The sequence below is a fragment of the Vulpes lagopus genome, chromosome 12, assembly GCF_018345385.1.
Source record: "Vulpes lagopus strain Blue_001 chromosome 12, ASM1834538v1, whole genome shotgun sequence".
In the NCBI taxonomy this organism is placed as follows: Eukaryota; Metazoa; Chordata; class Mammalia; order Carnivora; family Canidae; genus Vulpes; species Vulpes lagopus.
In genome coordinates, this window is record NC_054835.1 from 59,669,276 (window position 1) to 59,682,764 (window position 13,489).

The 13,489-nt window shown below is 67.2% G+C and overlaps 2 protein-coding genes across 2 annotated transcripts; one reads left to right on the forward strand and one right to left on the reverse strand.

Moving 5' to 3' along the window:
* Positions 1 to 343: 343 nt before the first annotated feature.
* On the reverse strand, positions 344 to 3,191 carry ACTG1 (actin gamma 1). The gene is made up of 5 exons (XM_041726081.1): positions 3,042 to 3,191; positions 2,327 to 2,695; positions 1,600 to 2,038; positions 1,310 to 1,491; positions 344 to 1,217 (listed from the first exon to the last, which is right to left on the reverse strand). The coding sequence occupies exons 2-5, from the start codon at positions 2,687 to 2,689 to the stop codon at positions 1,074 to 1,076; spliced, it is 1,128 nt and encodes a 375-aa protein (XP_041582015.1). The 5' UTR covers positions 2,690 to 2,695; positions 3,042 to 3,191; the 3' UTR covers positions 344 to 1,073.
* Positions 2,688 to 11,199, forward strand: LOC121474033 (translation initiation factor IF-2-like). The gene is made up of 5 exons (XM_041726863.1): positions 2,688 to 2,711; positions 2,909 to 3,113; positions 4,544 to 5,245; positions 5,530 to 5,627; positions 10,380 to 11,199. The coding sequence occupies exons 1-5, from the start codon at positions 2,688 to 2,690 to the stop codon at positions 10,404 to 10,406; spliced, it is 1,056 nt and encodes a 351-aa protein (XP_041582797.1). The 3' UTR covers positions 10,407 to 11,199.
* The last annotated feature ends 2,290 nt before the right edge of the window (positions 11,200 to 13,489 follow it).

The following is a 13,489-nucleotide window of genomic DNA, read 5'->3' on the forward strand; positions in this document are numbered from 1 at the left end:
CAAGGGAAAACGTGCAGCACACTCGATGCCTCCAAAGGAAGTTGGGCACTTTCACATCATCCGTGACCAGTCTCTTGGGCCAGGGAGCCAGTGATTTCATGAACTTCCGGGCCCCTCCTGGGGCTCCTGGAAGGAAAGCGACCCTCCCCTCAGCACATGGAGGGAACCTGCGCCCTGATCATCCAAGATGCCCCAGACAGGGATCTGCGGGCCGCCCTCAACTCAGGTGGGCAGTTCACAGGGTCCCCTCTATACAAAAGCCCCCAACATGAGGGGCTCCCCCGTCCTCTAGACTGTCCCCAGACCCCACCCTCCACTCCCCCCAGACAGAAGCCACCGCACGTTACTGCAGCACTTTATTTTCCTCACACAATGACGCGTTGCTGGGGCCTAATGTTCTCACATGACAGTAGAAAACCAAAATTTGTTGTCATCTCTTAAAGAATTGAGAATTGTGTACAAAAAACCTTACATAAATTAAAAGGATGAATAAATTTACAGTTGTAAATGCAAACCGTTTTCCAACTCAAGGCAATTAACCACCCACGGTGTTCTGGCAGGAAAACATCGGGTAAGACAGGAAAGTGGGTCCTAAGGCTCGGACCTTCCCAACCCTGTTAGACCGGCAAGACAGAAATGACAACTGGTTCAGACTCTTGCCAGCCTCTAGAGAAATCCTGGAATAGGCGGCTCTTACGCGTGAATACCCTGCACAGATCAAGAACCCGATGGTCTTGTGGATTCTCCAAATCAGTGGATTTCTCTCCCATAAACATGTTCTCAACCTCAGCCGTGAAGTGACCGAGCCGCATGTGCTAAGGGTTTAAATCAAAGATATGTACAGGGTATTAAACATATACCAAGGGAACAGTTAACTTGGATACAAGGTCAAGATCAGCAACAAGTTCTACAATCCAGTGCTGATATCAGATACAAGCTTCAAGGACAAATTTCTTTTCAAAGGCTTATTCCAGTTTCATGAGGCTAGCATGAGGTGTATACATTTGCCAGGGCAAATTTATACTTCGGAATTCACTCATGCAGCAAATGCTACGCATCTGCTCGCAGTCCATTTAGAAGCATTTGCGGTGGATGATGGAGGGGCCCGACTCGTCGTACTCCTGCTTGCTGATCCACATCTGCTGGAAGGTGGACAGTGAGGCCAGGATGGAGCCTCCGATCCACACAGAGTACTTGCGTTCGGGAGGAGCAATGATCTGGAAAAACAAGAACGCGGCTTTTAGCTCACGGCACCGCCCTCACGGCGAGGCCTCGGAGCCCCAGCCCGCCGCCGCCCCGATGGACTCACCTTGATCTTCATCGTGCTGGGGGCCAGGGCTGTGATCTCCTTCTGCATCCTGTCGGCGATGCCGGGGTACATGGTGGTCCCGCCAGACAGCACGGTGTTGGCGTAAAGGTCCTTCCGGATGTCCACGTCACACTTCATGATGGAGTTGAAGGTGGTCTCGTGGATGCCGCAGGACTCCATACCTAGGAGACAAAGCTCTCCCTTAGAGGGCACACGCCCCTTCGGGGGCCCCAGACGGCGCAGGCACAGCCCTCACAGCCTCGGCGAGACTCAAGCCGCCCCACACCTACCCAGGAAAGAAGGCTGGAAGAGCGCCTCTGGGCAGCGGAACCGCTCGTTGCCGATGGTGATCACCTGCCCGTCGGGCAGCTCGTAGCTCTTCTCCAGGGAGGACGAGGACGCGGCCGTGGCCATCTCCTGCTCGAAGTCCAGGGCGACGTAGCAGAGCTTCTCCTTGATGTCACGCACGATCTCCCGCTCGGCAGTGGTGGTGAAGCTGTAGCCACGCTCCGTGAGGATCTTCATGAGGTAGTCGGTCAGGTCCCGGCCAGCCAGGTCCAGACGCAGGATGGCGTGGGGCAAGGCGTACCCCTCGTAGATGGGCACAGTGTGGGTGACGCCATCCCCAGAGTCCATGACAATACCAGTGGTGCGGCCAGAGGCGTACAGGGACAGCACGGCCTGGATGGCCACGTACATGGCTGGGGTGTTGAACGTCTCGAACATGATCTGGAGAAAAGGCAACAGGCTCCTGAGTCAGAGGCAGAGACGCGGAGCCACCCCATGCTCACACACTGCATGCTGGCATGCCACAAATGTGATGTGTAGAGAAAAAGAAAAGGTTGCAGGCAGAAACACAAATAAGAAACCTTGAGACTTCAGGAAGGAAATGCCAGGAGAGGAACAACAGAACCCTGGAAATATCGAAAGAAATACTTGAATTTCAGAAAATAAAGCTGAGCACAACATGGCTTAACGAAAACAGATGGGGAGTCGGTCGCATGGGGCAGGGCCTACCTGAGTCATCTTCTCACGGTTGGCCTTGGGGTTCAGGGGGGCCTCGGTCAGCAGCACGGGGTGCTCCTCGGGGGCCACGCGCAGCTCGTTGTAGAAGGTGTGGTGCCAGATCTTCTCCATGTCGTCCCAGTTGGTGACGATGCCGTGCTCGATGGGGTACTTGAGGGTCAGGATGCCCCGCTTGCTCTGGGCCTCGTCGCCCACGTAGGAGTCCTTCTGGCCCATGCCCACCATCACGCCCTGGTGCCGGGGTCGCCCGACGATGGACGGGAACACGGCTCGGGGGGCGTCATCCCCGGCGAAGCCCGCCTTGCACATGCCGGAGCCATTGTCGATGACGAGCGCGGCGATCTCCTCTTCCATGGCGATCTGCGCGGGGACGCGAGCGAGTCACGCCGGGCCCGGGCCGCCTGCCCCCGCCGCCCCCCGCCGCCCCCGACCCCGCAGGGCGCGCACCGCCCGGAACCCGGCCCGGCGTCTCCGGGGCGCCCCCCACTCGCGGGCGGCGGCGCGGCCGAGCTCTCCGCACTGCGGCCGGCCCCGCCCCGGCCCCCCCCAGCTCCCCGCCGCGCCCCGGCCCAGGCCCAGGCCCGGACTCAGGCCCAGGCCGCCGGCCCGGGAGCCGCGGGCGGGAGGCGTGTGCGGGCCGGGGCCGGGGCCGGGGCCGGGGCGGGGGGCAGGCGGCAGGCCCCGGGGCGCGCAGCCGGCCTCTTACCGGCGGAGGCGGTGGTCGCGGACGCGGAGGTCGAGCGGCGGGAGGACGCGGAGCGCGGGCCGGCTGCGGCGAGTGAGACCGAGCGCGGCCTCCCCCGCCGCTATTTAAGCGGAGCGGGACGCGCGCGCGGGCCGGCGGCGCGCGCGGCCCCAGAACATGCCCATATATGGCGATCTTGCCGAACGCCGGGCGCCCATTGGCTGGCCCGGCCGGGACACGTGGGGCCCCGCGCCCGGCCCCGCCCCCCGCCCGCGCCGCCCCCAACGGCCCCGCCCGCGCCGCCCCCGCGCGCTCCGGACCCCGCGCGCGAGACCCCGCACGGACCCGCGCGCGGGCAGGGCCGGGGGCGCCCCCCGGGGGTCGCGGGCTGCGCTGCGGGGCCGAGCGGCGGCCCCGCCCCGGGACTGCTGCGCCGTGGGGGAGGGCCGGGCTGCGCCCCGAAACTGCCTGGCCCAGGGCTCGGCCGCGCCCCGAGCCGGGGTGTGTCCCCGCCGCCTGGCCCCGTGCGGGGGGGGCGCTTTGCCCCCGCGCGCCCCCTGCGCGCTGCACCCTGAGGCTCCGCAAGGGGCGTGCGCTGCCGAGGCCGGCGCCGGGCTGGGGGAGGGGCGGGGGTCCCGTGACCCCGTGTCCCCGTCTCCGTGGCGAGGGCTGAGCCACCTGTCCCCCGGCGTCCTCCCGGAGGAGGGGGCGCCCTGCCTGGGGTCCCCGTTGGTGCGGGGACGGACGGAGGCTCCCGCCTCTCAAACCTCGGGCCCGATTGTCCCTGCAGCGGGGCGCCCTCGGGCTTTAGGGCCACCCCCACCCACTGTGAGCAGTACAGGGAAACTGAGGCAGGCAGGGGGGTTGCGACTGCCCGGCCGGTGCAGTGCGGGCGGGAGCTGGGGGGCAGCCTCTGCTCCGCTCGCGGTGCCACGGAGAGCCCCCAGGGTGGGAGGGGTTCGCTGAGCCCTGGGGCGGGCCGCCCCCTGCTCCCCGGTCGCCACAGGCCGCCACGCCCCGGCTGCCCCTTCCCCCAGGACCCCGAGCTCGGAGACCCGTCACGGCCAGCAGGGTCCTGTCCTCACCTGCTGGCGCCAGTGTTTTCCTTACGCCCGGAGGGGAACCAAAGCCTAGGATTTCTTTGGGCTGATTTCTAGGCTTTTGGAAGTGCTCAACGTGGAATTAAACGTTCAGAGGAGGCGTGGGGTGGGGGTCGCGGGCGGGCAGAGTGAGGCAGGGCCTGGGGGCGCTCGGCTAGACCCAGGGGGGGTCTGATGCGGGGGGCGGGGCCGGCTCCCCGGGAGCCCCGCGAGGTGAGCTGCGGGCGCAGAGGCCAAGCAGCTGCCCGCGCACCTGGGCAGCCCCCCAGTCGCCAAGGCCTGGTCTGTGGCCACGCGCGCCCCTAGGCCCAGCTGGGCGCCGACTCCCCGAGCTCCGCAGGGGCGCAGGGCACCCGCCGAGGGCTCGGCCGCGGGTGGGGGTGGGGGTGGGGGTGCGGGTGGGGGCCGGTCTGGCTCCGTGAGACCCGTGGGCGCCGGCGCCCGCTCCCGCCCTCAGCCCGGCCCCAGGTGGGGATGTTGGTCACACGAGGGTGGCTTCCACCTGGGGGCCCCGAGGTGTCCGCCCACCCCGGCCCGCGCAGGCTGCGGGCACCTGCCCCTGCAGCCCCGGCCGCCCCGCGCCCTCCTTTGTCTGGGGCTTGCCGGGGAGGCCGCTTCTGGGAACGCCGCGGCCCCGCCCCCCGCACCTTGCAGCCGCCCGCGCCCGGCCGCGGGGTCGCGGAGGTCACGGGGCGGCCCGCAGCCCGCCCCCCGCGGCGCCGCGCTCCTTCCCCTTCCGCGGGTGTCGCCGGCGGGGGGCGCCAGGTGCGGCCGCAGGTGTGCGGGGGGGGGGGGGGGGGACCGCGGCGCCGCGCGGCCATATTAGGCGATCTCGGCCCCGCGGAGCCCCGCCCGCCCGCCCGCCCCGGGAAGCCGCGGCCCGGCAGCCCCGTCCCCGCCCGCCGCCGGCCCTGAGTCACCGGCCGCGGGGGTGGAATAACGGACGGGGGGCCCGGGCGCGCTCCTCGCCTTATTTAGTCAAGGAGGCCGCCGATTGGGCGGCGGAACAAAGGGGCGCGGCGGCGGGCGGCGCCCCCGCCCCCGGCTCCCCGCGACCCCGCAGGCCCGGCCGCGCCCCTGGGAGGACCCGGAGCACCCGGAGGACGCGGGGGCGCCCGGCTCCAGGTAGAACCGGGCCCGCAGGCCCGGCGGGGGCGGGGCGGGGCGGGGGGCCGGGGGGAGCTTTCGGTTCGGCAAGTGGGCACGTGGGCAGCGCGAGGCCTCCCAAGGTCACCTCGGGGCCGCCCCACCCCGCCCGGCGCCCCTGGGGAGGGGCCGCGAGGACGCGGGAGGCTGCGGGAGCGGGAGGCTGCGGGCCGCGCCCCTGCCCAGAAGCCCCGCGTCCTTCCCGCCGGGAGGACGGAAACCCGGGCCTCAGAGAAATGTGGCTTTTTTCTACCCCATTGCAGGCTTTGGGGGATTTACTGTGACTGTGCTGCATCTCGTTGTATCTCCGGTGCCCGCGATGGCTGAGAAAATAGGGGCAGGAGCTGGCGCCACCTGGCAAGTAATGGGGCTGAGACTTAGCGCTCCTGGCCCGGGCGCTGCCTGGCAACCCTGCACCAGCCGGCGACATCCCTGCTTCCGCTCCAGGGATGCTCCCCAGGACTTCTGTGCCTGGGAGCCTGGCCTGCAGCACCCCCCCCCCCCCGCCCCACGCGGGCGCGCGTGCAGGCACACACACACTCACACTCAGTCACCCCTGCTTGGCTCCCACCCCCAGCACACAGGGTGGGCAACCTTCTAATGGGCCACTGCTCCTAGTCTTTGCCCTGCCATTCCACCTGCCGGGAATGCCTTTCCTGCTCCGTGCAAGTGCAACGTGGGATCCGGGCTTGGATCCTGGAGCAGAGAACGGGGACGGCAGCAGAAGCAGCGGTGAAGTCCGAGGACAAGTCTGGAGTTTAACGCCGGGTGCCAGAGTTCATCTCGGTGACAGCTGCACCACGCCTGTGTAAGTTGTCACGTTAGGGGAAACAGAGTGGGGAGCCTACAGCAAAGCTCAGTCTTTGCCACTTTTCTGTAAATCTAAAATTGACTCATAATAAAAACTTGGTTTTAGAAAATGCAAGGAAAACCAGTTTCTCTATCTTTAGGTCACTGTCTCATCCTCCCAGACCTGTGCACAGACCAAGTAGAAGATGGTGCTTCTGCCGTGTAAAGCCATCTGCGGGCGCTGGGCAGGCGCTGGGCAGGCGCTGGGCAGGCTCCCGGGGGAGCGGAGGTGGGCAGGTGGGCTTGAGCGGTGCTGTCTGTCTGGAACGAGGTCCCAAGGGCTGCCCTGGGCGAGGCCAGGTTCCTGCTGGCTTGGCCTGCTGGCCGCCAGATTCAAGTCAGAGGGGAAGTCAGAGCCACATACTTCGTCTGGACTGGTGCCCAGGGGGGCTCGTTCGCCCGCCAGCGCTGTGCACACCGAGGCATGCCTGGAAGTTGGGGCTCTAGCCCCCCTGTGAGGCCTCACGGTGGCCGGCTGGTCATTTGGTCAGGTGCGCCCGTGGGAGTGGAGCGGGCTGTGCAGGCTCATCACTGCCACCTTGTCCCACGCCAGGAAGCCCTGGGCCAGGCCTCTGCGTGTGCTGCCCTGCTCTGGCTGCCCAGAACGTGCCACAGAACTATGCCGTTTCACAGGTGGAGAAACAGGCTCCCAGTGTGGGGATCAGGAGCACAGACACCCGGGCCAGGAGTCCCTGGCCCCTCCCCTGCGTCCTGCTGTTCCAGCAGAGCAGGGTTCCAGGCTGCAGTTTATCGCGTAGTTTCATCCTGGTGGAGCAGGAACCAAGGAGGCCCCTGGAAGAGCAGTGAGCTGAGTCAGGACCTGGGTTCTGGGCCAGGCTCAGCCGTGTGCCCCTGTGGCCTTCCCGTGCGTCAGTTTCCATAAAGAAGTGGGCCAGTGACGGGAAGGTTAGGAGGCCCAGCAGAGGCTCTGCGGCTGGACGACAGGTCTAGGGACAGGAGGCCATTGGGTGGCCTCGTGAACCCCCCGCCACCCTCGCCCCCCAGGCCCTCACTGCTGTCTTCCCTGCCTCTGGCTTCCACGCCCCTACATGTTCAGTTCTCGGTCAAGAACTCACCAAGCGCTTCTGCGTGTCAGGCCCAGGATTCCTGGGAGCAGTGGCCTGTGATGGAGCAGCTGGCTCCTCGCTTTGCTTCCAGGGCACGTTTCCAGGCCTCGCTTCCCCGTGAACTCAGTAGACAGAGTGGGTGGGGGCGCTCCCTGTGCCACAGGGCGGGGGTGTGGGACCCCAGACGGTGGCCCCGTAGCAGTCAGGCTGTCTGCTCACACCTTTGCTGTGCACGCTGCCAAGGATGATTATGTTGGGGATGCGGCTGGGCCCCCCAACAGCCACCTCCCCAGGGGTCACCACTTTCTCACCCGCACGTAGTTCCTACTCTCGCGATCTTTACCCCGAGACTGCGACAGGAAACCAAGGATGAGACCCAGGCGTCCAGGCCTCCCGTGGCTTCACAACAGGGCCCCACCTCTGCACGTGGCTAAAGCCAGAAACTGGGGTGCCAGGCTGGCAGCAGCACTCTGGGTGCATCCCCGACCTGCTGTGATGTCCGTCCAGCCTCCTGCTTCCCCACAACTGATGCTGCAAGTCTGGCCCCTGCTCCCTGTGCCAGCCACTGCCTGGACGCAGAAACGGAGCCCCCGCCCTGCTGCCGGAGGTGGTCGCAGGGGGCACTGCCCGACCCCACCTGTCACCTGCTGCATCTCTTGCCCTGTGACCCAAGCCAGTGCCTGGCTCTTCCTCTTCTAGGCTAATTCCACCTCTTCGCTGCCCACCTCCAGGCTGTGCGCGGGCCTCAGGCCCAGTCCCCCCACCGCCTACCTGAGTACTGGTGATTCCCCCTGTCCCCACCCTCTGCAGCAGAGCCTAGGTCCCCAGGGCACGGTGCTGAAGCTGGTGCCCCTGTGACTGGAACAGGGCCCGGTACCCGCAGGGCGCAGGAGGCATGAAGAGGGAGGGGCTCCCAGCTCTGGAGGAATTTCTGGGATTCTGGGAGGGGCGGGCGGGGCTGTCCCCCTACCCTGACTCCAGTGTGCAAAAGGGGGGATATGTCCTTGGACTGAGAAGGCGGGGAGCCCCAAGGTCTGACTGCCCCTAGAACGTGCCGCCCCCGAGGCTCATAGGGTGCGGGGGCCGGTGCTGCGGCGGGGGTGGGGGGCTAGTCCCTCTCCCCTGACCTCCACGAGGTCAGGGCCCCGCGCAGCAGGTGTCCCCACCCCCAGGACTAGCATCAGGGCGGGTCGTGGGCAGGAGATCACCGCTCCGGGCGCCCCGTCCTCCGCCCCGGCCCCGAGGGCTGCAGCTGGGGTGGGCGGAGCGGAGGGAGCCGGGCCGGGCCGGGGTCAGCCGGAGCTCCAGGCGGGTCAAGGGCCCGGGCTTCCCGGGAAAGGGGCGGGGCCGGGTGTGGGTGGGCGTGGCTACGCGAGGCCCCGCCCACCCGCCGCAGGTGCGGAGCGCGGGGCGCTCCCGGGGCCACGTGTCCCTATGTGGTGGGGGGGCGCCCAGGCCGCACGTCCTCGCCCCCGCCCCCGCCCCCGGGAGGTCCGCGTTAGTGACCCCGGACCGGCAGCGGCAGCGCACACTGAGCCCGGGCCCGGGGCGCCCTCACCTGCCCGGTCGGCCGGGTCTGCGGGAGGCGAGCAGTTAGCGCAGGGCCCCCCCGCCCACCGCACCCTCCACCTGCATCCTCGGACCCCGGGCCCGGGGACGCACCTCTGGGTCCCCGGTCCCCGGGGGCAGCGAGCTTCAAGGCCCGGGCCAGGAGGGGGCGTCCCGCTCCCGGCGGCCGGTGCTATGCCCAGGTGGGCCGCCAGGTGGGCCCCGCCAGCGGCGCTGGGCGAGGAGCCCGGCCCGCACCTGTCTGCGCCGCCCTCCCGGCCCCAGCGCGGGGGGTGGGGGTCACAGCCACTGCCCCGGTCGGGGAGGCTCCGCACTCTCTGGCCAGAGAGTACCGGGAGTGGCTGGTGACCTCAGCCCGGCTGACGCAGGGAGAGGTGGCATTGGGGTCAGCCAGCACCCGGCAGCGGAAGGGGCGCGCCAGGGCCCTGACTCAGCCGGGCGGGGCCAGCCCACGACGATAGCCAGGCTCCCCCCGCCCAGGGCAGACAGCAGCCCCAGAGGGGCCCAAAAGCCCACGCACACCTGGCCCCCGTGCCCAGGGGCTGGGGGTGCGGCCTCCCAGCTGCCCCTCTGCCCTGGGCACGCTGGGTTATTTGCACACTTGGCGCCCCGGGCAGATGCCCTTGACAACCAATGCAGAGACGGGAGGGGGCTCCGAGGCTGAGGCAGGTTCCAGGTCCCACAGCAGGAGAGGCGGGGCTCGGACTGGGGCGGTGGGCTGGCTCGGTACCCCACTAGCTATGGGAGGCCATGGCGGGGGCAGAGGGGGTGGCTTTATTCCACTCTCCCAGGGGCAGCCCCCGGGGGGTGAGCAGCAGGGCTAGCCCCAGGAGGGCGGCAGGGGGAGCTGGAGTGCCACCCCGGGGCAGGAGGAGCCCCAGAGTGGCCTGGGGTGGGGTGGGGGAGCAGAGGTGGCCCTGAAGGTGGAGTGGAGGGGTCAGGTCATTCTGGGGAAGGACAGGTGATGCTCTCCGTCCACCTCCCTGGGTGACAGGTGGGCTGGCCCAACACATGTGCCCCCTGGGGACTGTGGGGGTGCACTGGGAGCGGCCCTACCCCTTGGCACCCAGAGCGACCTTAGGGGTAGCTATGCTGAGTGCCTTCCCAGACCCCCTCGCCAGGCCCCACTTGACACTTGACCCTTGGTGGGCACCCAGCTGGGGAGGGGCTGGCAGGGGTCTGTAGGGTCTTGAGTTCTGGTATCTGCACCTGCCTGAGGTTGACCCTACCTGGGGGGGGGGCTGGGGGGGAATTCCGTGTGGAGAATGTGCCCTGGATTTTGAAGGTTTGACTCCGTCTCTTGCTTAGACTGTTGTTTTGGGGAAATGGGTGTCATCTGAGTCCCGATCTATCGGCCAGGATTGTTTCGCGCTTCTCTGAGGTTTTAGGCTTTTCTCTCCGTTTCTGGCTGCGCTGTGGCTGAGGTCCCGGCTTGGCCCCACCGCTTCCAGGCCCTGGGCACACAGTATCCTCCAGCTCTTGGGAAATTTCTTGCATTCTTTCTTTCATAATTTCTTTTCTGGTTTTTTTTTTTTTCAGTTTTGTGGTTTGGGATTTCTGATAACGGGGTGTCCTCTCTCCTGCGCAAGACCTTTAATATCGCTGTTTCTGTGACCCTTTTCCCCCAGCTTCCTGAGATCCTTGACGACTTCTGACCCTGCAGCGGAATTTCTTATCCTAGTTATTATAGCTTGTAACCCTTTTTGTTTGGGGATAATTTCAAACTTACTTTCTAACGTTTACCACACTTGTCTTATTGTTTTTTTTATCTGTCTGTTCACTCGTGAACTGCTTGGGAGTTGGTTCCAGACGTTCCGCCCTTCACCCCTTCGGAGCTCGGCGTGAGAACAGGGGCACCGACCTACATGGTAACTACGGCCCCCGTCGTCCGATTTAACGTGAGCAGGACGCGGCTCACCTCAGGACGGTCTGCATGTCGATGACCGCGGCTGTCCCCATGCAGGGCCACCTCTGTCATTCGGGCGTCAGGCACATCACAGGCTACACTCCCGGGCTCCTCTCTCTGTCGCCCGCCACGCGGGGCAGCACCCAGGGGTGCACGGATTTCCCGGGAAGCAGACCAGGCCTGGTGCTGTGCCTGGGGCGCCGCCCGACAAAGGGAGCCGCCTTTCCCACTGTGGGACAGGAAATGCCCATTCCCGTTTTGTCCCGGAAGTCCTTTTGGGATGTCAGGCAAGGTCCCGGGCACGCCGTGGATACTTAGCGTGCACCCGTGATGGCTGGCGTGCGGGCCTGGTCCCCTCGTGGCAGGCTGGGGCTCTGTGCGTGGGTGCAGCACGGTGCATGTGTGCGTGTGTGTGCACGGTTGCACGTGAAAGTGCTGGGGGGCGCAGAGGCTGCCCTGGGCACCCACAGAGCACTGGGCCCCCGACTGTCCGTGCCAGGTGTGTCTGGAAGCCCAGGTGGACAGTAAAGAGCCGTCTAGTGTCTCGGAGTCGACTGGGTCCTGAATCTGAGCCCCATGCAGCCGAGGACTTGCTCTCAGATACTCCTGTGAATGCTCCCCTCTTGTTCCAGAGATATGCAAAGGCCCTGGGGCCTGGGTGCCGAAGACCGCAGTGGTCGCAGGGCACTGGGCGGCCGGGATGCCCAGTCCTGCCCACGTGGCCTCTTCAGGGACTTTCAGCCCTGCCGTGGCCCCGAAAGGCCTTGGTCCCTCTGTCTCTTCCCTGGCCCCCAACCCCCCCCCCAGGACTTCCTGATTTTAGGAGAGCCAGGAGCCAGGAGACTGCACCAGCTTCACCCCCCCCCCGCCCCCGCCACAGCACCCAGGGGGCCTCCCCAGCCAGCAGCTCTGCACCCCAGGGGGAGGGGAAGGGAGCGCCCTGCAGGAGAGCACTTCAGTGAGCCGCCCTGCCTTGCGGGGTGGCGGATGGAGTGGGGCAGGGTCGGTGAAGGAAGAGAGGGGTCCTGGGGGGTAGGGGCGGTGGTCCTGGGGGGTAGGGGCGGTGGGGGGGAAGGGGAGAGGCAGGGGCTGGATTTCCGTGCAGCAGGCGGCAGAGCCAGGCCGCCGGAGCCCCCTCCCCACACTCTTCATTCCAACATTGCCCTCTCCCTGCGGCCCTGCAGAAGGGCTCCTGTCACCCTAAACCGCCTGGAGACTCCCGTAAACCAACCCAGGCCCCGCCTGCCTGTGTAAACGGAACTTCAGAGTGGCCGAGGAGCTCGGCCATGAAAAAATCATGAGGCAGCCAAGCCCCGGGCCTGTTTGCAGGAGCAGCGCAGGGGCCTGGGCCCTGGGCGCCGGCCCGGCTGGACCCCGGGGACAGATGCTGGGCCTGGGAGCTTGGAAACCAGGGCCTTGGGCCCCGCAGGTCCCGGCCAGCAGGAGAGCCTTGCCTCGCCCCGGGGACGGGCCCACGGGGACAGCAGAGGCCCCCACGGGGGCTGGCCAGAGCGGCCGGGCCCCGGGGGTGTGGGGCACACAGTGCCTGGGCAGAGTGGGACAGAGGTGCGGGGAGCGGGGCCCAGGAAGCGGGCTGGGCCTTGGGATTTCCTCGTGTGAAGTGATTCCCAGAGACCCGCCGGCCTGCAGGCAAGGGCCCAGCTGGCACTGCTCGAGCCGGAGCCAGGACGTGGGTCTGGGACAGGTGTGGCCTGGGGAGGCCCCTCCGTCCTGGGCCGCGTCCCAGTTTCCAGGGCTCCAGGCCAGCCGAAGTGGGGAGCCACCCCCTCCCCCAGCCTGTACACATGTGGGGCCAGTGCCAGCTCACGCCACCAGCGGCAGCGTTGCCCGGGCACCCAGCCTGGTACACGCGCCAGTCACCATGGCAGCACGCCGTGCGCTGGCAGGAGCCCAGGCTGGGCTGCAGCGGCCAAGGCCAGTGGTCTAGATATGTGGGACTGGGAGTCCGGTCCCCGTAGCCACCCCCACCAGGGGCCTGACGGGAGGGGGGAGCCCTGTGGGTGGCCAGGCCTGCCCATTCCCCCCCATCCCAGGGAGGGGACAGTCTCCCGAGAGCTCCAGGGTGGGTGCCAGGGGGCTGGGGGCTTCCTGGCGGCGGCTGACCTCACTCGGAGGCCCAGGAGGCCACGCGTCTGCCCCACCTTGTCTGCTGGAGCTGCGGGGAGCTGAAGCCACCTCCGCCTCCGAGGCCCAGCTCCTGCCGGCATCTGCAGCCGGCCGCTCCCTGACCTGGGGGTCCGGGGGTGCCACTTGCCCGATGACATCTCAGTGCCTGAGAAGGAAAGGCATCTCTCCTCATGTCACATATTTAAGTTGGTGCATCGGGCAGCCCGACCCCCGTGCTCAGGCCTTGTCCCGTGGTGGCAGATGACAGCCCAGGGCTCTGGACACACCCGGGGTACACCCCCATCCCCCAGGAGGCCAGGCTCAGAGGTAAGTGGGCACCTTTGGGTGCCCCCGAGGGCTTCCTGGGCAGGCCGCAGGCCTCGGTGCCCACCGTGGGTGGCTGTGTGGACCCCCCATGGCAGGGGCACGTGTGCCCGCGAGAGGAGGGCTCCCTGCTGCCTGAAGACACAGCCCTGAATCGGATTCCCTTGCGCTGTGCCGGGCCCTGCCCTGACCACCCTGCTGGGCAGCCGTGCGTGGGCTGTGAGGCTGGGATCCAGGGAAGCATCTGCAGGGCCAGCGCCGGCCCAGCCCGGACCACGGCGCAGTGTGTCCCACCCCGTCCGTGTTCACCTGTGCACACGCCCCGCGCTGCCGGGCACCCCGCCTTCCCCCCTGCAGAGGCTCAGTGCGTCACACGGGAAC